At 42.1% G+C, this 22,832-nt stretch overlaps 2 protein-coding genes across 2 annotated transcripts in view; one reads left to right on the top strand and one right to left on the bottom strand.

Moving 5' to 3' along the window:
- The window catches only part of dnah9l (dynein, axonemal, heavy polypeptide 9 like), a 36,620-nt gene extending 24,578 nt beyond the window's left edge, over positions 1-12,042 (top strand). The window contains 31 exon segments of the mRNA XM_079348744.1: positions 133-192; positions 287-460; positions 553-699; positions 1,006-1,119; positions 1,326-1,469; positions 1,901-2,083; positions 2,371-2,472; positions 2,876-3,010; positions 3,132-3,305; positions 3,532-3,664; positions 3,796-3,898; positions 4,168-4,290; positions 4,377-4,581; positions 5,551-5,715; positions 5,857-5,997; positions 6,115-6,285; positions 6,357-6,479; positions 6,571-6,764; positions 7,175-7,323; positions 7,610-7,737; positions 7,998-8,135; positions 8,259-8,348; positions 8,426-8,617; positions 8,762-8,881; positions 9,169-9,228; positions 9,460-9,642; positions 9,890-10,072; positions 10,560-10,675; positions 11,077-11,189; positions 11,362-11,502; positions 11,684-12,042. Of these exon segments, the coding sequence (XP_079204870.1) occupies positions 133-192; positions 287-460; positions 553-699; positions 1,006-1,119; positions 1,326-1,469; positions 1,901-2,083; positions 2,371-2,472; positions 2,876-3,010; positions 3,132-3,305; positions 3,532-3,664; positions 3,796-3,898; positions 4,168-4,290; positions 4,377-4,581; positions 5,551-5,715; positions 5,857-5,997; positions 6,115-6,285; positions 6,357-6,479; positions 6,571-6,764; positions 7,175-7,323; positions 7,610-7,737; positions 7,998-8,135; positions 8,259-8,348; positions 8,426-8,617; positions 8,762-8,881; positions 9,169-9,228; positions 9,460-9,642; positions 9,890-10,072; positions 10,560-10,675; positions 11,077-11,189; positions 11,362-11,502; positions 11,684-11,931 (4,452 nt within the window). The 3' untranslated portion in view covers positions 11,932-12,042.
- An 83-nt stretch (positions 12,043-12,125) lies between these two features.
- LOC306827090 (uncharacterized protein) lies at positions 12,126-22,379 on the bottom strand. Its single transcript, XM_079348743.1, has 11 exons — positions 21,650-22,379; positions 20,149-20,236; positions 18,724-18,825; positions 18,422-18,487; positions 18,305-18,333; positions 18,056-18,193; positions 17,705-17,791; positions 15,709-15,783; positions 15,477-15,583; positions 13,749-13,929; positions 12,126-13,638 (listed from the first exon to the last, which is right to left on the bottom strand). The coding sequence occupies exons 1-11, from the start codon at positions 21,806-21,808 to the stop codon at positions 12,655-12,657; spliced, it is 2,016 nt and encodes a 671-aa protein (XP_079204869.1). The 5' UTR covers positions 21,809-22,379; the 3' UTR covers positions 12,126-12,654.
- Positions 22,380-22,832: the final 453 nt, after the last annotated feature.

The following is a 22,832-nucleotide window of genomic DNA, read 5'->3' as shown; positions in this document are numbered from 1 at the left end:
CTGCTTGCAGAAGTAAAATCTGATTATATTTGTCAGTATTATTAACTTTGAGTGTATTAAAAAGAACAAGTCTAACAGAAGCCTGGCTGTGAAAGACTTCTCTAAATCCCTGTTCATGTTTACCCTCTGCAGCCAAAAGTGCGAGCATCCATCAGTGAGTTCATCTCGTACGCCCACACCAGTGTCAAGGAGGTGAGTTATTAAAGAGCACCTCTGTTCTAAAAAATAAAAATAAAAAGTTAAGTGACATTACATCCCGGTGTTTTTGTTCATAATTTCTGTGCAGGTAAGTGTTAAGTATCAACAGAATGAGAAGCACTTCAACTACACCACGCCGAAGAGTTTCCTGGAGTTCATGAAGCTGTATGGCAACCTGCTGGGGAAAAAACGCACAGAGCTGACTCAGAAGATGGAACGGTTAGAAAACGGCCTGCTGAAACTTAAGTCAACCGCCTCGCAGGTCAGACAATAAAAAATAAGTGCTTAGGAATGTTAACGATATATCTTGTGTGTCCGATTATGTAGCTCAGCTAGTAACTTTTGTCTTATTAGGTTGAAGATTTGAAAGCTAAGCTAGCTGTGCAGGAGGTGGAGTTGTGGCAGAGGAACACAGACATAGAGGCTCTCTTAGCAAAAATTGGACAACAGACAGACAAGCTTAACCAAGAGAGAGCTGTGGCGGATGCAGAGGAGCAAAAGGTAAGAATGTTGTATAAGAGGACCTGCACAATCAGACAATGTGTATATGATATAGTGATGGCTTAAGAAAGGCTTGCAGTAGTCTGTGGAAGAGCGTGATACGTTACTTAATTAATCCTTCAAACGGGAGAGTCTTGGTGTTTTGGATCTTGTTTTGCTTCCCTTGCCTATATGTGTTTTTTTTGATCCAGCACCCACTGAGGGACTTTCATTTCTTTTTAATTTTTTCAATGAGAAAGACTTGCAGCATCTATTCAAAGCTCAAAAAAAGAAAGCACTCATTTTTGTTCTTGTTTGTTTCTTCAGGTGGCAGCAATCCAAGCTGAAGTGACCAAACAGCAGCAGGAAACGGAGGAGGACCTTGCCAAGGCTGAACCTGCTCTGCAGGCAGCAAATGCTGCCCTCAACACACTCAACAGAGTAAAACCATTGAACACATCAATTGAGACCTAAATTTAATTAACCTATTTACATCTTTTATGTTAAATGAGGTTTTTTTCAATTTCTTTACATGTGCTAGCACTGCAAATATTCAATATAATATCTGTGTTACAACATTTGCTTCATCCCAGCCCCACAAATAAACATGTTAAGAGTTGTGTTTGTATCTATGTGTGTTTATCCAGCTAAACCTGACAGAACTCAGGACGTTCCCCAACCCTCCAGCTATCGTCACTAACGTCTCAGCAGCTGTTCTTGTGCTACTGTCTCCCCAAGGAAGAATCCCCAAAGACCGCAGCTGGAAGGCTTCCAAGATGGTTATGAGCAAGGTGGTATATTACAATGATGTCTTGTATTGTTCAGTAGATTAACAGCTGTTGACCAAGAAGCCAGAAAGTCCATTACACATGCACAAATGCCCTAATGTGGAGAAATACTGTTGTGTCACACTCACAATGACATATTGACAATGTATTATTGTCCGTTATCTTGGCTTCTAAAACAAAAACGTTAACAGTGTGTTGACACTCTTTATAATATTTTTTGTTTCAGAGAGAAATTATATATTACTCTGAAATAGAGACTTTAGCAAACACTGTGAAAGAGTTTCCAGTATAGTTTACAGCTTTGAATAAGTTATTTAAAACCTCATTCCCACTTCCTATTTACAGTAGAACCCAAAAGGTTTGCAAATATATCACCATGGAGATCATACAGTGACACCTTTTGATTTCGTCTTCACACACGTCTGCACACCCAGGTGGATGACTTCCTCCAGGCTCTGGTGAATTTTGACAAAGAACACATCCCCGAGGCCACAGTGAAGTGTGTGAGGGATGAGTACGTCAGTGACCCAGAGTTCAACCCGGAGTTTGTACGACAGAAATCCTCTGCTGCTGCCGGACTCTGTGCCTGGGTAATCAATATCATCCGCTTCCATGAGGTACGCACATGTACATAAGCTGTCACACTAATGAAATATCATTGATTTTAAACAGCTTTAATGTTTTTCAGTTGACTACACTGGGGTCGTATCATTTGATAGGTTAATTTCTGTTTCTCCAACATTTGTGCTGCCCTGGATAGATTTTTGTAAGTACAATGATATTTTGTTCTTTTTGTTTGGAAGGATTTTGAAAAGACAGTCTGTGTGTTTTTTCTTTCTTTTAATTTTGTCTTCGGGCCAAACTGCTGTGTGTGCGTGCATGTGTTTGTGTGTTTCTTCTACAGGTATTCTGTGAAGTAGAGATGAAGCGGATGTGTCTGTCTCAAGCCAACGCTGATCTGGCTGAGGCTGCTGAGAAACTAGAGGCCATCAGGAGGAAACTTACAGTGAGTTTGTTGAGATTCATTTTTCTCCTTTTTATTTGAATCTTTCCTTAAATGTAAAAATGTTAATGGAGAAAAAACAAAACTAAATCATAACACTTTGCCTGTCACTAAGTGAAGGGGCCTGTCTGACTTGCTCTTTGTCATCATCATGAGTACATTAAAAGTGCATCTGGATAATCCACAACCTCTTCTCCTACAGAAGATTCTCAGTCATTTAAATGCTCCTTGGAGTGTCTAATTATCTTGTCGACTCACCCAGAAAGAAGGCAACCATAAGTAGAGTTAATAAGTTGTCAGAGTTTTATAATAGGTGTCACCTCACACCTCACTATTTTACTTGTATTACTTTTTTGCTCTGATCATTAATGGCTAACACTTAAAGTTAAAATATATTTTCTTTCAGGAGTTGGACGGTAGCTTGGAAACTTTGACATCAGCCTTTGAGAAAGCCACATCAGAGAAACTATGCTTTCAGGAAGAGGTCAACCGCACCAACAAGACTATAGAACTTGCCAATCGGCTGGTGAAAGGACTGGAGGTGGGTGCTGCAGTGATCGATGGGAAATAAGTTATACTTGTGTTTCTGGAACTGTTTCCAGAGTCTTTAAAAGGTTTTGATACAACTCCAGAGTCTCACTGTGTAACTGTGAATGTTTCAGAGTGAGAACGTGCGCTGGGCCCACTCAGTGGCTCAGTACCATGAACACGAAGAGACCCTCAGTGGGGACGTCCTCTTAACGGCAGCTTTCATCTCCTATTCCGGCTCCTTCTCCAAGAAATACAGGAGAGAGCTGCTGGAAAACCTCTGGATGCCCTTCCTGCGTAGCCAGAAGGTCTTCAGTCTTATTAGGACTTCAATATTTTTGCAGAATTGAATGAAAATGAAAATAAAACTTCCTTTATGCATATGAGGTTATTTGTTTAACTTTTGTGTGAATCTATCATTATCCACATTTTGCACAGCTGCCTGTCTTCATAACAGCAGGTTTTGTTGTCTTTGCATAAGAACATTTTGTCTTATTTGCTCATTTCAATAACATAATCTCTCCATCACATCAGGTTTCCATCCCCATGACAGAAGGATTAGATCCAGTGTCGATGCTGACTGATGATGCGATGGTGGCTCAGTGGAACAATGAAGGCTTACCAGGAGACAAAATGTCGACTCAGAACGCGACCATCCTCCTCAACTGTGCGGTTTTGCTGTTAAATATGCTGTATCTCATCACTGCAGAGACGACTGTCCCTTTTCTTCAGGCATTCAGTTTACTGCCACTTTTTGTTTCTCAAATCTGCTCCTGTTTCATGTGTTATTAACAACAGGTGAGCGCTGGCCTCTTCTCATTGACCCACAGCTTCAAGGTATTAAGTGGATCAAGAGTCGCTGTGGCAGCAGCCTCAAGGTCGTCAGTCTTGAGCAGAAAGGGTGAGTGTTTCCCAAGTGCCAATTTCTAATCCTCAACAACTTAAATGCTAACTCTGATTCAGTCTGTGTGAATGTACCAACTGAAAACAAACATACTTGATCCTATTGTGGGGAAGATCTTACGGTTTTATTGTGAAGGATTTAAATAGCATTTATATTACATTGCACACACTTGCTTCCACAAGTGTTGGGAGGTCTGGCAATTCTATGTATTTTATAAAACGTTTGATTATTTGTATTTTATTTATTAACATTCAGTGTTGTTCCAGGTATGTGGACGTGATAGAACAGGCCGTAGTGGTAGGGGACACCGTCCTCATAGAGAATCTTGAGGAGACAATTGATCCTGTCATCGATCCTTTGCTGGGACGACACACAATCAAGAAGGGCAGGTAGCACAACAGACACACGTTTGTGTAGAAACAAAACAAACCGTTGTTCCTGTACTTTTCTATTCCTCTGTACTGCTCTCTCTCAGTTGTATAAAGGTCGGGGACAAGGAGTGTTTCTTCCACCCAGGCTTTAGACTGATTCTCCACACTAAATTGGCCAATCCTCACTACAAGCCAGAGATTCAGGCACAGACCACCCTCATCAATTTTACTGTGACCAGGGATGGTCTAGAGGACCAGCTGCTGGCCCAGGTGGTGAATCAGGAGCGACCCGACCTCGAGCACCTTAAGGTGGGCTGAAAGTAGTAGTAGTATGGCAAATTTGTGGAGGGTCACTTGTCTTAAAAATGATTGCTTCTGCACTAAATAAAGCCCTGTATTAAACACGTTGAGACCAGGAAACCATTTCATGATGGGTGTAATTCATTAAATAAGATTTCAGGTAAATTTGACAAATCACAAGTGTAAAAAGAGTCATTCTTTATTGTCATTATACAATTCTACAAAGAAATTATTTGGCTTCACCTTAAAGTGCACACATAGAAAAAGAGGAATATAAGAAAGTAACTCTGATGGGCTATATGTTAAAGTTATTTACAGGTAGCAGCATAGTAAATTATGGATCTATGTTGCAGAAATATAAAATGAATATGAATACAGTATGTATTGTATTGTATATAAATGTAAAACTATAGCAGAAATATAACATATTGATATTGACAACTATGAAGTAAACGACAGCAGAGATATACAAGTATAAGAAATGCATAGTACAAAATGTAAACTGTTGCAGAAATATAAATAAATATTGCCTATTGTCTGAAATGTAAGATATTGCACATGCCAGGAGAGTGTGTGTGTGAGCGTGTGTGTGGTAAAGATGGGGGGGTCAGCGCATGTCCAGGTTCACTGTGGTTATGGCTCTGGAGAAAAAAATGTCCTTGAGTCTGTTTGTCCGAGCTTTGACAGACCTGTATCGTCTGCCAGAGGACAACATGTGGAACAGATGAAAGTCATGGTGAGAACGGTCCTTAACAATGTTCTTCGCTCTGTTCAGGCAGTGGGAGTTGTAAATGTCCTTTAGGGAGGGGAGAGTGCAGCCGATGAGCCTCTGTGCTGTGTTGATTACTCTCTGAAGCTCCTTCCTGCCTGCTTCAGTGCAGCTGGCGTACAGGCTCTCTATGGAAGAGCGGTTGAAGTTAACCAGCAGCTTCTCATTGTTCTTCCTGAGCACAAGCTCTTTGTGTTATCTCCCTGCAGAGTGAACTGACCACACAGCAGAACATGTTCAAGATTGAGCTGAAACTTCTGGAGGACGAGCTGCTGACCAAGCTTTCTGCTGCAGAGAGTAACTTCCTGGGTGACAACATGCTGGTGGAGAAGCTTGAGACCACCAAACATACAGCTGCTGAGATTGAGATGAAGGTAACAGTGTGAATGTGAATGATTTGAATATCAGATAGATCTAAAATAAAAATAAAAAACACCCTCCGCACTTTCTCCTCGTTCCCCACCTTTCTATTTCCCCATCGTCTTCTTCGGTCTTCCTTCAACTCTCCCTCACAGGTCCTGGAAGCTAAAGTTAACGAGGTGAAGATAAATGAAGCCAGAGAGCACTATCGTCCAGTTGCTGTCAGAGCTTCTTTGCTTTACTTTATCATGAACGACCTCAACAAGATAAACCCCATGTACCAGTTCAGCCTCAAGGTGAAATAGAAACAAAGCTGTGTTAAAGTTTCTTTGAAGATGATCAGCCATGTGCTTTCACTTTGTGCATAATGTTAAAAAAAAACTATTAGCCGAACATCTCCGTCTGGTTTTCAGGCCTTTAACGTGGTTTTCCACAAGGCAGTGGCGATGGCAGAGGCCTGTGAGGATGTGAAGAGCAGAGTCAGCACACTCATAGACTGTGTCACCTACTCCACCTTTAACTACATCAGCAGGGGACTGTTTGAGCGAGACAAGCTCACCTTCACCGCTCAGCTGGCCTTCCAGGTGTGTATGATTCTGTGTGAGTGTTACAGAGAGACAGCATTTCCTGTCTGACTGTGCTCTTCCTCTTTCAGTTGCTCCTGATGAGTAAGGAGATAGATGTGAGAGAGCTGGACTTCCTGTTACGTTTTAACATCGACCACAGCTACATCAGCCACCTCGACTTTCTTTCAAACACGGCATGGAGTGCCATCAAGGTGATTGCGCACACACAAAATCCATTACATGTTTTTCTTTCATCGCTGGCCAACAACCAAACACCATTGGCTGAGCCTCTTCTCTGCTCAGGTGATGAGTTTCACCGATGAGTTTCGAGGTCTTGATCGGGACATTGAAGGCTCTCCTAAACGCTGGAAGAAGATGGTAGAGTCAGAGTGTCCAGAGAAGGAGATGTTTCCTCAGGAGTGGAAAGGAAAAAGCTCCCTACAGAAACTAATCATGATGAGAGCCTTAAGACCAGACCGCATGACCTATGCCCTCAGGTTAGGAGTTCTTGTGTTTTTATATACTGATATTATGCACTGGGGGCGGCCTGTAGGGACTTGGGTTGGGAACCAGAGGGTCGCTGCTTCAAGTCCCCGTACAGACCAGGCCTGGAAATTGGTAGCTGGAGGGGTGCCAGTTCAATTCCTTGAGCAAGGCACCAAAAGCAGAAGTGCTGAAAGTAGAAAATATAGTCCAGCAATGAGTGGATGCAGAGCCCTGGTAGATATACGGGCAGGTGATGAGATGATGAGTTGCAGCTGGCAGTCACACCCCCGCTGATTCCACACACAGTTGACTTACATTTTTTTCCATTGGTCTTGTGCCTGGCAATGTTGTGTGGATCCTTTTTGGGCACATTGAGTTTCTTGTTTTGTCTTGTTCTCAAAGAAAGTTATCGTCAATGTAGGAACTTTGTGGAGGAAAAGCTCGGGGTAAAGTACACAGAGGGTCGAAAGACGGAATTTGCAAAGTCCTTTCGAGAAAGTGGGCCAGCCTCTCCTGTGTTCTTCATCCTCTCCCCTGGAGTGGACCCTCTGAAGGATGTGGAAACACTGGGTAATTAAACACAGACAGATACATCCTCAAAGCGTTTTTCTGTTTGTATATTCACTTGATATTAATACATTGTATGTGTGAAGAAGAGTCCTATTTGGGCTTTTTGGAAAAAAAAAAGTGTAATTACTTTATTTTCTTTATCTTGTTATAACAATAAAATAATCACGTTGTAGATAGCACAAAGAAAAAGGTTTGAAAAGGAAGATCTTATGAACCATAATATTTCTTAAATGGAGGACACACTTCAGTAGGAGTATGACTTCTAATTAAATCTTTATGTTTCCAGGAAGGAAGCTGGGATTCACCATTGACCTCGGGAAGCTTCACAACGTGTCCTTGGGTCAGGGCCAGGAGGCTGTGGCCGAGGTTGCCATGGAAAAGGCATCCAAGGAGGGTCACTGGGTTATACTGCAGGTCTAATATGACAATGGTGTAGAAGTGATGTATCAAAGAATAGAAATATTACGCTGAATGGTTACCTGCCTTATTTTGCCGAAATATAGTTGAGAGTACTTGAAATGTTATGTAGGTCATATTCCTGTTTTTTATTTAGTTAGTGAAAAAAAGACAAATACGATTAAAAACTTTTGGGAAATGAAAATGCCTTTATTTGCAGAAGATAGGAGTTCCCGCTATCACTTTCTATAATAAACTTTTCATTCCCTTCCCTGTAGAACATCCACCTGGTTGCTCGCTGGCTGGGTTCACTTGAGAAGCTGCTGGAGCGCTGCTGTGAAGGCAGCCATCCCGACTACAGAGTGTTCATGAGCGCTGAGCCAGCGCCAATACCCCAGGAACACATTATCCCACAGGTAAAGACAAAACGTGCATGCAGTTAGGCCATCTTAAAGCATCAATTATAGACAACAACGCCTCCAGGGTGTCTTTCCTGCACTCATACAGAATTACATTACTGCTGTGATGATTTCCCTCAGGGCATTCTGGAAAACGCAATCAAGATTACCAATGAACCCCCAACAGGCATGCATGCTAATCTACATGCAGCTCTGGATAACTTTGACCAGGTGGGTGTCTAATGTCTGCTTTCTGCTGAATGTGTGAGTTTGCAAATTACATTAATTTATTATTTATATCTTTGCAGGACATCCTGGACCAGTGCAGCCGTGAGCAAGAGTTTAAGACCATCCTCTTCTCTCTTTGTTACTTTCACGCCTGTGTAGCTGAGCGGAGGAAGTTTGGACCACAGGGTTGGAACAGAAAGTATCCCTTCAACACTGGAGACCTGACAATATCAGTCAACGTCCTCTACAACTACCTGGAGGCCAACGCACAGGTGGAGTGTGCTGTGTTGGTGTTTTGCGTGGATGACATGTAACACTTGGATTGAGGTGCATGTGTGTGTTTGCCGCGAGGTGTTTCATGGAAGCATGTGATGATGATGATTGCAGTGATTTTAACAATGATTATGATGATGAAGGTGCCATGGGAGGACCTGAGGTATCTGTTTGGTGAGATCATGTATGGAGGACACATCACCGATGACTGGGACAGGCGGCTCTGCAGAACTTATCTGGAGGAATACATGCAGCCAAACCAGGTTTGTTTATTTACACAAGAGGGAGAACAAGAAAGGGAATACATTTGGACCCACTTTAGTGTAGCTAAATGAAGTTTAATCTTGGCAAAAACACTTCGGTAGTGTCAGTAAGATTGTAGTGGGCAGTAGACTTTGGACACGTGGGCATGAGAATCGTTGTACTTAGCAGCAGAGTGGCTTGTTAGGGACCAAAGTTCTAGTTTTGGCTGCTTGAGTTTGAGTAATTTCATGTTTTTGAACTGTATGAGAGATCTAAAACTTCTCCTTTGTGCTGTTTTGTTGCCCAGTTTGACCGAAAGCTTGCTTTGACTCCAGGATTTGTTGTCCCTTCCAACCTGGACTACCAGGTAACAGATAACAGATATTGTGTTAGATAACATTCAATCTCTCATCTTGTTGATGTTGAATACTTGATAATCAGGGTAGTGCATATTATTTACATTTACATTTTAAAGAACTTTCAACAGATAGATGAATTAAAAAGGAAGTCTAATGAGAAGTTGAAAGGATTTAATGGATGTGGATAGCTCAGTACCATGAACATAAAAATGGATAATTTTCTCTCCCTACCTGCCCAGGGTTACCATGACTTCATAGATGAGATGCTGCCCCATGAGAGCCCAGTGCATTATGGGCTACACCCCAATGCAGAAATTGAGTTCTTGACAGTAACATCAGATAGCCTTTTCCACACTCTGCTGGAGTTGCAGTCTCCGGATGCTGTGATGGGGGAGGGAGCCTCACAGACCCTGGAGGAGAAGGTAGCTACACAACAGGATGTTATTGATTTTTTATTTTCATGGAATCAGGGTTCTTATTAATGGATATTAAATGATTGAATATGGCCAAAACAAAATAGTGACACCACATTTGAGCACTCTGACACAAGTCTCACCTCTGATTTCAATCTCTTGAGACACAACATTTAGAGAACTACATCACTTAATATGGGAACTATATGAAATGGTCTTCTTCATACCTGCCTTTTAATGATATGCACTCCTTCAGGTGAAAACCATTTTAGATGAGGTGATTGAGAAGCTTCCAGAGGAGTACAACATGTCCGACATCACGTCAAAGACAGCTGAACGCTCGCCGTACATCCTGGTCTGCTTTCAGGAGTGTGAACGCATGAATATGCTCATCTCAGAGATACGCCGCTCACTCAAAGAGCTGGACTTGGGACTCAAGGTAGAACACATTTGTTTGTGTTTGTGCAACCCTATACATCTCAACAACATCTACTGTAAATAGTTCCTTTACTTTGATCTTACTGCTGACTATAGAATGGGGCCATAGTAAGGGATTACTAGCTTTTTTTTGTCCCAAAGCAGTGGTGATGTTAGTATTTGAGTTAATAAAATAAAGACATCTCCCAGTACTCCCATTATCCTTACCATTAGCTGTGTGCACTTAAAGAATAAAAAGCCCTCGTCCTGTTTTGCCACATGGGAGTCTTTCGTGGCACCACATTAATCCAACATGCAGATTTTTTTTTTAAAATCTGATCAGGTGGAATATGCTGCAGTTAAAAAGTGTACAGCAGCTGTTTTTGAAAGTAATTATACAACAGTCTCAAACGTAATGTAAAAATGATTTGTTGATGTTAGTTTGCCAGATAAAGCACCTTGGCTGTGTGTAGTCATTGTGATATAACGGTTTAATATGTCTGTCACAGGGTGAACTGGCCATCTCCTCTGAGATGGAGAAGCTGCAGACTGCTTTGTTCTTCGATAACGTCCCTGATACCTGGACCAAACTGGCCTACCCCTCCACCTACAGCCTGTCAATATGGTGTGTTTGTGTGTGTGAGATGTTTGTCAGTGTGTCTAAATGTAAAGTATTGCGTTTTTGACGATAAAAAGGACAGTTTAAGCTTTACTTGGTTAATCTTGAATTTAGCTGTGAGAAATATGTGTGCCATTTTTTGCAGTGCAAACAGAACTCTGATATTATCTTCAGATCTTCTCCTCTCTTCATGGGTCTGACATGGCTTACTTTGGGGAACACATTTCAGACTTGTTTTATCAGGACTTTTTGTCCAATAGGGGACACAATCCAAATCCCCAGTTGAGAAAATAAATATTTCGAGTGATTGGTTGAGGGTATGGGATGGAGGAGTCTCCAGGAAATTAATTTAATTTTATGTATTGTGCTAAACATGATCTAAGTAAACGAATGTGTGTTTGTGTCAGGTATAATGATGTGCTGCAGCGATGTAAAGAGCTGGACAGCTGGACTCAGGACCTCTCTCTGCCCAGTGTCGTCTGGCTGTCCGGACTTTTCAACCCTCAGTCCTTCCTCACAGGTATCAAGCTTTCTTTATTTGTTCATATATCAAAGTAAAACTTCAGCATTGTTAGAAAATAAAAAACAAATCCTTTCACTTTTGCTATGTGTTGGATTTTTTTGGGGGGGGGGGTTTATCTCATTTGTCCTTCGTTTTTAGTTTGTATCATTTTCTTGTCCTGGCTTTCCAGCAGTGATGCAGTCTCTGGCACGGAAGAACGAGTGGCCCCTGGATAAGGTGAACCTGACTGTGGATGTTTCCAAAAAGTTTAAGGAAGAGTTCAACCAGCCTGCCAGGGAAGGGGCATACGTTTATGGACTTTACATGGAAGGTAGAAAAAAACACATTTTCTGCAAGTAATGTCACAGAATTTGAAGTAAAAGCTAATTTCTCCCTCTGTGAATGAAATTGTGTCATACATGATAAGAAATGTATTTTTTTTTCATAAATAAATGTTGCTTTTAAACAAAGCTATACCAGGATTTCCTCTTCTCAACATATGTTTGTCATAGGTGCAAGGTGGGATACTCAGTCTGGTGTGATCACTGAGGCCCGTCTGAAGGAACTAACCCCGGCCATGCCAGTTATCTCAGTCCGAGCTGTGCCAAACGACCGCCAGGAGACCAGGAATATCTATGAATGTCCACTTTATAAGACCAAGATCAGGGGACCCACATATGTATGGACTTTTAGCCTCAAGACCAGGGAGAGGCCAGCCAAGTGGGTGCTGGCAGGAGTCGCCCTGCTGCTCAGTGTTTGATTGTGACTTAAGGAATGTGAGTCAGTGATTTAATGGTTTGCAGGAATTAGAATTTTATGAGACAAATTAGGTTTCTACAGTGTGTTAAAACGTGTCGTCCATGTTTGATTTATCTTTAGCATAGACACCAATATATACATAAATGTCCTGGATAATAGGGCTAACTCTATCAGAGAAGAAGAGCAGAAATGAAATCAAAATTTCTTTTCTTTTTATTGAAAAATGATAAAATATACAGAAAGAAATGCCAAACATTCACACACAAAATCACAGTTAGAACTGATAAAGTCAAAGCTTTTTCTGAACAAGTCAAAGCTATAAACTAAGAGATACTTTACAAGCAGAAAATAAAAATATCAGACCGTGCTGCCTCATTAGAGCGGCATTCAAGTGTGTTCTTTCTGTAACACTTGTACCTCTTACAGTGTGTTATGCAGCAGTTTTTAATAGCACGTTAAATTACACAGGTGAAGTCATTCTGTCAAAATGACAAGACAAATTTTAATCGCATCGCTCTCCTTCCTACTTCACAGTACACATGGGTATGATATTCATCCATTCAATAAAAAATTACCAAAAAAAAGTGTGTATACCAGCTCTTTTTGAACTCTCAAAGACTCTAATGCACATACTGCAGCTTAGATACTGTATGTGTTAACAAACTGAAACAAAATCTGTCGAGTTTGGCCTCTGTGTGTGTTTGTGTGTATTTGTGTGTGTTTCCTAGTCACTATCAGACCAGTCGAGCTCCATCATGTCCATGGCTGCAGAGGACATGTTGATCTTGGTTCCGTGCCGCACGCTGCAGCTCTTCACAGAGTTCTGATTTGACGAAGCTCGCATGCTCACCTGCACTCCTGACTGCCCGATGACTCCCACTTCCCCTCTAATCTTTTGGCTGATGGCTTCGCTGAGGTCACCTCTTACTCCCTGGACCATGACTCCCATGTCACTCCTGCGACCCCTAACCCCCACCTCACTCCTGACACCTTGACCCACTACTTTCATAACTCCCAGGTCACCCATGTCCATGTCTATGTCTCCTATCCTCTCCATGTCCCCCATGTCATTCATATCTAAGGACAACATGTCTCCCAAGCCCCCTAAACTCCCATGGAGACCCTTGAACATGGTTGGGAGCCTCCCTCCTTCTATTCCTCCCTCTACCCCTCTCTCCTCCAGTCTATCCCCAAGTTTTTCTGTTTCCCACCCTCCGTCTTTCTCCCTCTCACCCTCCCCCTCTCCAAACCCACCTGAGTATCCTCGGACTATGGTGGTCACTCGGCTCCTCTGCATCCCCCCTCTCTCCCTGTCCCCGTCTCCCCATGTTCTTTCCTCCCTCTCCACTACACCGCCTGGGAAGCTCCTGAGTGTTACCTGCACCCTTCCTCCACTGTCATCCCTCTCCCTCTGCCCCCATCTTTTCTCCTCCAGGGTCCCTTCCTCCTCCTGCTCATCCTCATCCTCATCCTCATCTCCAAATCTGCCCTGCAACCCTCGGATCATAGCATGCAGCCTCCCGCTGTCGAGTGAGCCCATCCCCTTCTCCAGTGTCGCATTGCTCCCTCTTTCCGTGTCGCCATTGCTGAGGGTGCGTAGGAGACAACTGACGCCAGCACTACTGACCCCAGCACTGCTGATGTTGGAGTCCTGAGAGTGTGAGCGGAAGAATGAGCCAGAAGAACCGATAGACATCGGTGTGAAGAACTGAAAATGTCAGAGAGGAACGAGAAGGGATCACTAAGATGCCAAGAAGTCTGGGTGGATATTGGCTTCAGTTGCCTAAACAGATTAACATTTACTCGCATGCAACTCACTGGTGAGATGTTTGAGCGCTCCATGAGTAGGGATGTTGGACTGGGACTCATGTTGGACCTCTCCATCAGCCTCTCCTCCCACAGTCTGAGCCTCCTCTCCCTCTCCTCCAGCTCCTTCTCTTTGGAGTAAAGTTCCCTCTCCAGCTTTCGAAGGCGCTCCAGCGTCGACTCAATTTCACACCTAGGATGTGCAGACACAATGTGTGTTTAATTTTGCATTAAGTTGTTGTGAAGTTTCAAAGCAACTTTTCTAGTTAAGTAAGAGGTTCACTGTCATGATTAGCACTATTGTATCAAGCTTGTGCTCCAGTGTGCACTGAAGGATACTCTTGACTTATTACTGAGGTTTTAATGTCTTAATTAGTTTGGGCTGGCAGCATTTTTTGCCATCAAAGTTCTACAGCTGCCACTCACATTCAAGTTTTACCTAAATGATATATAATCCATACAATTATTATACAACAATATAATGACATGAAATGTACTGTTTGGCTAGTGAACAGAAAATAAATCTGCTTGTACATTTTATAAATGTGTTAATGCACGTCATCGATCTTCAACACTCTTGAATAATAAGTACTTTATTGATTCAGTGAAAAGGAATTTTTTTCACATGGTGAGAAAGTAACTGTGTTAAGAGCATGTTCACATATATTCTGTTTTTCAGTACACATAATTGTAACACCTTCATGGAACACACTTAAACACAAATCATGGTTAGACTTTCAACAAACTTTGAAAGGGGATCAATGTTTTTCTCTCTAACGTCTAAAGTCCTGATAACAGTTGTACATTTTTAAAAAGTGTTTTTATCAAACATGACATAAAATGTTTAGATTCTAAACTATTCCTGCAGGAGACAATACTGTAAAGCAACAAGTTAACCATTTGTCAAGGATGTAACTATTGAGCTGAAGAACTGTTTGTCACCACAAGAGGGCACTGTTAGAGTTAGTTACTACCTTTGAAACTCATACACAGTCAACACTCAGGGCAACTAAATATAGACAGATTTGATGCACAGCTATACCTCCTTCTGTGTTTCTTCAAAACACACACACACACACACACACACACACACACACACACACACACACACACCCACACACACACACACACACACACACACACACACACACACACACACACACCCACCACCACCTCCCCTTGCCCAAGTTTTCCACCCATACCAAAAACTCAGAACTGATTGCCTCGTTATACTCATGTTAAATATGCACAGAATTTCACACCTTCTCTCCTCTCTCTTTCCCTCTCTCGCGTCATCTGTCCACTTTGGCTTCCAACAAACGTTTCTGTTTCCCTCGTTTTACAGGGCTCTAGATTTCATATTCACTCAATACATTTCTGGTCATCCCTAAACTTTTCTTCTTCAGCTCAAACTGGTTTTCTCCTCTTTCTCTCTTCCACTGTTCCCCCATCCCCTCTGTCGCCTCCCTGCTGTCGGGTTAGGGCAAAGAGGAGGAGTGCAGGAATCTCTTCCATGGACTGTTTCCAGAGAGCTTATTATAGACTGAAGTAGAGCATAGGGTCACACATTCAACTTCTCTCCCGAGCTTTAGACTCCACAGAGCTGTGTTTGTATGCATGTGTGTGTGTGCATGCTGGCACGTGCATAGCTATGTTGAATTTTGTACATACATATTGAGTTTTATTTGTAGTGCAGTAAGCCACTGAATGCATTTGTCAAAACATAGCATGTGCGTGTACCTCCACTGGTCCTTGTTATGTAGGAAAGAGTTGCACTGGTCCGGCAGACGGCTGTCGTTGGCCATAGTCTCCAGGGTTACCAGCACCTGTTTGAACTGTGGACGCTCCTGTATGTATACGCACACAAGGTAGAATAACCAGCACATACTTATCGTTAAGTCTTTGAAAGTATAAAGGCGAGACGATTTTTTGAAGACATTAACAACTGCATCCGTTTTTTCATCAAGCTTACCTTTGAGTCTGCTTGCCAACATCTCCTCATCAGCTCTGCAAAACTTGCCGGACAGCTGGTGGGGATGGTCAGCCTCTAGATACCCACACACACAACACATGCAAACAGAAGAAGTAAAAGCCTTTAACCGCAGTAGAAAAATCTTGTCATGCTTGTCATAAATCTTGGAAATGAATAATACTTTAACAAGCTAAAGCCATTCCAAACCCCTGAAAAACATGTCCTCCAAGCAATCTTGGAAATGTATTTTAGAGACACAGTTTACACGAACCAATCAAATTTTTAAAAAAGCCAACTATTTTAAAACACATGAGAAAGTTATAAGTCCAGATACATGTATGTCAATCAAGTATGCAAAAAGGGAATAACAAGATACACAACTACATCTTTTAATTTTAACAGTACTGGTTGCATGTTTTTCAAGAAAAAGAAATCTAAATCACATCCACTGCAGAGCTTTTTAAATATCATATCCAAGGCAACTATTTCTTCAATAAAATGTAAACCGTGGCTGTGATGTAAGACCAGGAGGGTAGAAGTTGATGGCCTAATGTTGTGACTTTTATTATGTCCCAATGTTTGAAGATACTGCATGCAAATTGAACACATAGTGATGGAGGCTGCACTGTGTAAAGTGGTGAAAACAAATGTTTACTGTTCCACTCAAGCCTTTGAACACAACCTCAGTGCTTAAACTCTGATGTTAAGTAGGTACACTGTTCACTGTTGACTACAAAATCTGAGTTGAGCTTGTTGGGTTGCTACTGCTAATAGGCTGCACTCCAAGTATTTGGTCATCAATCAAAGTAGCACATGACTTGAATTTATGTATCAAAATAGAATCTTAAGGAATCACTCGGGTTATTTCTGTAAACTAATTGCATGGCAAAAGTTCATCTTCTTCAAAAGCTGCTTGAGTGACTGCTTCATTAGGACCGTGTTGAGGTTTCATTAGTTTGGTTTGACAAGCCTTGAAGGACAAGCAAACGGGCCGACAGCTGCCGCCTCACTGACTACGACTCACTACTAACAGGATAAAAGCAAAGGCACAGTGAAGATAAGAGAAATCTTTAATATCCTTATCAGAAGAACATCTGGACTGTGATCGTTTTAGAGACCTTGATTTGTCTTCTCAAAGACAGCTACAATATGTAAGACGTAGTATGTTTTCTTCAACGATTAAACTGCAGCTAATGTAAATCCACCAAGATAATGTCCCTGCATTAAAGATCGTCTGGCATCTTCAAAGGTCTGAATGAGCCCAGATAGCCCCATAGTACAGTGCACTACATGGAAACAGTGTTCTTTGGGGATTCATCCGAAAATATCACCAACTCTGAGTCGAGGGAGGGCAAGGAAGAGGGTCAGGAAGCAAGGTATAGCAAAGGAGGGGGAAATCAGAGGGAGACTGGGAAAGAGAGAGACAGTGAGTTATTTAGGGAGAGTATTTGGAGATAAGCCAAGAGCTACGCAGGAATCATATTCCCAGAATTGTTTGCTGGTCCTTCTATGTGCCTGTGTGTTTTTATGTGTGGTTGTTAAAGTGGATTCAAACACGTCAATAACTGAAACACATACAGTCCAACCGTCACTCCCCCAACTCCCATAAACCTCCTGAATCAACTGTCCCCTTTAATCTTTTCTCTTTTTTTTCTCATCGCTCGCTTGCTCTCTCTCCCTCTCTTTCTCTCGTAAAGGCTTTAGCCAGAGGGGGGAGTCTGGCCGAGCTCCACTACAGTGGATCCAAGCCTTACAAGAGCAGAGAACTGACATCAGGCCTAAAAATACCCAGCCTCACCAGCTTGCAGTGGAAACCATGAGAGCATCACATTGTTCATCCAGCCTTCTCAGACTCTGGTACATCGACATGCTGACAGTGGTCTTTACAAAAGTGTGTGTGTGTGTGTGTGTGTGTGTGTGTGTGTGTGTGTGTGTGTGTGTGTGTGTGTGTGTGTGTGTGCGTGCGTTTAACCTCAGTGCTGTATTAGAGGTTTACCTCTTGTTTTTCCACCACCAGCCATGCAACCTGCAGCCCTTCAAATCCTTTGAAAGGAACCTCTCGAGTCAGCATCTCCCACAGCACCTACCCACAGAACAAACTTTGTTACTTCATGGGGATAGAAATGATTTTTGTTAAATGCCTGAAGAGGAGCAAAACAAAGTAACATTTAAATACCACCTTCAGTTGTGCAGACCACAGTTCAGCTCATACTCTTGATACATTTGCTCATACTCTTACAAAACAGTACTTTTCTGATAGCTTGTTTTGTTTTTATTATTTAAAACATTGTTTTATCGATCAAACGATCAAAACAAATACACATCTGAGTAATGTGTTACAGCTCACCACGCCATAGGAGTAGGTGTCACAGGTCTCTGAGACAGGCAGACTCTGAATAACCTCAGGAGCCATCCAGGGAAAAGTTCCCACCACTGTCATGTGGGTGGTATGGGACAGAAACTTTGATGCTCCAAAGTCACATATCTGAAATTCCAAAAGAGCAAACCAAGAGGACAGCAGATTTTTAACTGCCTGTATGAACTGATTTAAAAATGCTTCTATGTGAATCTCTGTGCATGAAGAAAAGACACAAACCTTCAGCACTTTGTCTGCTGTCATCACCACTGAATGGGCGAGAAGGAGCAGATTAACAGGAGTGAAATAAGATAGTGATATAGAATAATGTTGGCTAGAAGATGCACAATGTGTTACCGTTTCGTGACTTGAGGTCTCTATGAATGACTTTGACTGGAGCTTCTGCATGGAGGTAATGCATCCCTGTGACGAAAAGAAGACAAGCATTTACAACTGGTCATACAAAACTCAGGCTGTGACAGATGCATGCAGGGGTGGCATGAAGTATATGTTTGCAAACACAAATTAATAGTACTCATTTACTCTTTCTGACTCAGCTCCTCTCTCCTTCAACTAACAACACTGAAGTATCATAGAGATGATGCACATTGCCTGCAGATCAGTGAATGAGACCATTTTATTGATTATTTCAGCTTTACCTTTAGCTATCTGTATGGCCCACATCATGATCTGCTCCATGTCCATCTCCTCACTCTGCTCACTTGAGAGGTACTCATACAGAGACCCCCCACTGGCATATTCTGTAACAACACATACATACACAGCAGTGATCATCGGTGAGGCAGAAAAGTCATTTTTTTCCCATGAACAGAATTGTTGATGAAAACGTTTGGTCATTTGGTTACGTTAAATCACACTGGAAACAAATGTTGGGATTGACCATCCTTAAACAAAGGATATTGATGAGCTAATTTCCATTTGTGTTGCAGCTAAAACATATTTCCTCAACATATATTATAAACATAATTATAAGACAGAGACCTCTCAGTTCAAAAGTTTAGCCCCTCCTATCACAAAGACCTGCACACAACAGAAATACCAGTAACGTTCATAAACACACACACACACACACACACACACACACACACACACACGCACACACACACACACACAATGACCGTCTAATCCAGATTATCCCTGACCTTTGAACCTTTCATTTTCCCCTATTAAGACTAACATTTCAATGAGACAAGAAAGACATAGAGGATAACATCCAATCAAAGGACTCCTTAGAGAGTGTTGTGGGTGCAAAACTAACAAATCTGACCCTTTAAAATGGATGAAAAGTTTTTTCAACTTTGACAAACAGTCATACCCCGAAACACTTCTTTTTCTACTGTACTTTTTTATTTTTAGTAAACACTGGACCAAAGTGCAGCAGTAGAGCGTAGTGTGTCGTACTTTCTCCTAACCATATGATCCCATCCAGGATTACAACCACATCCAAACATGCTGGTCTCAGTTTCAAATGTCCTGCCAGGAAACACAGCATGAACCAGCTCTCAGAGTATACACCAATCCTTCAAAACACACACAAACACCTGAGCATGTGCTAACACGTCTTTAAGTGGCACATCCAGGATTAAATACACACTAATTAAACTAATATACACACTGTGTTTTTTTTTAAAAGAGCACAATCTGCACCGACCTTCCATACCTCAACTTTAACCTTCATTTGACCTTCACCTAATGCAGTTATGAGGCTGCAGCCAAAAAGACAGTGATAAACATCTACATTTGAAGAGGACTTAGATATAACTCTAGAAGTAAGGGATTAGATATGAACAACGTGTCCAGATATTTATGTTCATGGGAGTACTTCTGAAAGGATACTTGAATCTCACACACAAGCACTCTCTCTCTCTCTCTCTCTCTCTCTCTCTCTCTCTCTCTCTCTCTCTCTCTCTCTCTCTCTCTCTCTCTCTCTCTCTCTCTCTCTCTCTCTCTCTCTCTCTCTCTCTCTCTCTCTCTCTCTCTCTCTCTCTCTCTCTCTCTCTCTCTCTCTCTCTCTCACACACACACACACACGCACACACACAGACACACACTTGATGTCTGACCTGTGACAATGCCATAGTTGGGAGATTCCAGCATGGCTCCATAAAACTGAATGATGTTCTTATGACTCAGGACACTAAGAATCTCGGCCTGCACATGAAGAGAAGAGAAAAAGTGAAACAGGCAAATGTATTTGCATCCTATTTCGTTTGTCGGCTGTATGATATCAGCAAGTAAACAAAGCATATCGATCGTCATGAAAAAATGTATTGCAAATTGTTACTGATCTAATGTAAACTTCAAATTTGTGGAGCTTTGACTTGTTATCCACTTCAAAGTTTTTCCTGACGGTGTTTCACTGAACTAAAGTCAGACCCTCTTTCATACCTCAGGTCGACTTTCAGAATAAAGACTTCCACACCGCAGTGACAAACATGCCATTAATCAGAGCTGACGTACGGGTCATACCCTCTGTGTATGTGGAAAATGTTAGTGTTGCCAGGCAACAAAAACAACTGACCTCCCGTCATATAAAATCACACAAGAAAAAGTTCAACTGAACAATAAAGTACTTCTACAAAAAAAAGTAATCAAAGCAATTTATACTATTGTTTCCAAAGCTGCAACTCTTCATTTACTCTACCGTGGGTAATGTGTCAGACAAAGTGCAGAGACAGCCTTTAGCAAAAATTCTCTTTAATGTGCACCAAAAATCAGAAATATTACACTATTATTGTTGAAGCCATAACACAGAAAAATAAGTTATTTAGGGTTTTAGATACAAAGCATCTTTGTAAACACAGATCATAACGTGCTGTACATTGTACAGTACAAAAACACTGTCAGGAAATTAGCACTTAATAATTGATCACATTTCGAAGTTAAGTTTGAGATGAACTTCAGATTTCATAGTTTGGCATTCCTATTTTAACTTCAGTAAATTATTCAAATACTGTGCGTCTTCCTCTGTCTCTGAATTTTGTGTGTGCAAAGTGTTGTGTTGAATTTCTTATGTTTTAGTTGCAATTCTTTCAAAGCCAGTGATCAATTAGCATTTACATATGAACTGCAAACACACACACTTAAATGCATGTCTGCCCATCCTGCATTTGTGTGATTAGGACAGTAAGAGAATTGATGTTACATTGTTTAACTCTTCGTGCTCAGTTTTGGTATCATGCCCTGATCTGAAGCGCATAAACCCTTGAATGACCACACACCTCGCCCTGAAGCACAATGGGAGGAACAAGGGTGTGCTGGCATAAATATATCTGCTCCATCCACAAAGTGGAGGAGGAGGAGGGGGACAAGGAGAGGTATGTTTAAGATAAACACATGTTCAACAGCAGACAACAGGGGAGGAGGGGGGAGGCAGGGAGGGAGTTATGACGCCGAGTCCGAAGAGAATCGAGAAGTTTGAGGAAACTGATTGAAGTTGAAGTTTAGGGTAGTACAGACAAGGCTCTGGCCTCTCATACATTGAATATTAAAATGATGCTGCTGAAGACATCTCTAAATGATGTGTGTGTCATTGTGTGTTTGTGTGCGTAATGTCCCCCTTACCTCTTTGTCAATCTTGAGAAGCTTCTTAACAGCCACTTCCTTGTCTTGGGAAATCCACAGGGCTCTGTAGACGCTCCCAAAGCTTCCTCCTCCACAGTTCTCATAGAATAGTAGGTCTTCATGCTTTATCTGCACAAACGACGAGCCAGGAGACGACATGGCATACTGACTAACGTTCACATACACACACACCCACACACACCACACACACTCACGCACGCAAAGAGTGTTACAGCAGCCCAAAAGGTTGCTGGCCTAACCCACCGATTCTTCCCACAAAAAAAGGTTGTACAGATCCACTCAGAGCAAAAGCAGGAGAGGAAATAATGAGGGGCAGAGAAGTTTACTCAACCGGGTCGAAGTGGATGTTGTCAGTCAGCAGAACAGATTGTCAGAGAGAAGAAACCAGAAAGTGCTGGAAAGAGAGAGAGACAGAGAGAGACAGAGAGAGAGAGAGAGAGAGAGAGAGAGAGAGAGAGAGAGAGAGAGAGAGAGAGAGAGAGAGAGAGAGAGAGAGAGAGAGAGAGAGAGAGAGAGAGAGAGAGAGAGAGAGAGAGAGAGAGAGAGAGAGAGAGAGAGAGAGAGAGAGAGAGAGAGAGAGAGAGAGAGAGAGAGAGAGAGTCTGGCTCCCTGTTTGTCAGACAAAAAAGTTGAGGCCCCCCGTCACTAGTAGAGGAGGTATTACATTGCCTGATAGTGGTGATCAAGTGTAACTACAATCCAACAGACCCACACACACGTTGCATACACACACACACACACACACACACACACACACACACACACACACACAGGGTGAAGATGAAGGGGAGTTGAATGTTCTAGTGTGGTGTAGTGTGTGCAGACACACTGTTCAAATATGGTCACTGGCATGCAGGGCATTCCTTCTTCCTGGATAACAGTGGCTATATAAAGCTCTACATGCACTACACACACACACACATACAAACACACACACACACACACACACACACCTACACACACACACACACACACACACACACACAAAAAGGGATATACAGCTCCGACTTATGGCATGTCTGACATCATGAATCAGCCAGCAACAAGGGAGACTTCCACAGATACACTCTGCATCTATACATATACAAACACACATGAGGGGAGCCAGGCAGTGACAGTGTGTTACTCAGCCTGGCAGGAAAAAAAGCCTACCATGTGACAT

The sequence above is a fragment of the Symphodus melops genome, assembly GCF_947650265.1.
Source record: "Symphodus melops genome assembly, chromosome: 7".
In the NCBI taxonomy this organism is placed as follows: domain Eukaryota; kingdom Metazoa; phylum Chordata; class Actinopteri; order Labriformes; family Labridae; genus Symphodus; species Symphodus melops.
This window is presented reverse-complemented; position numbering and strand designations above follow the sequence as displayed.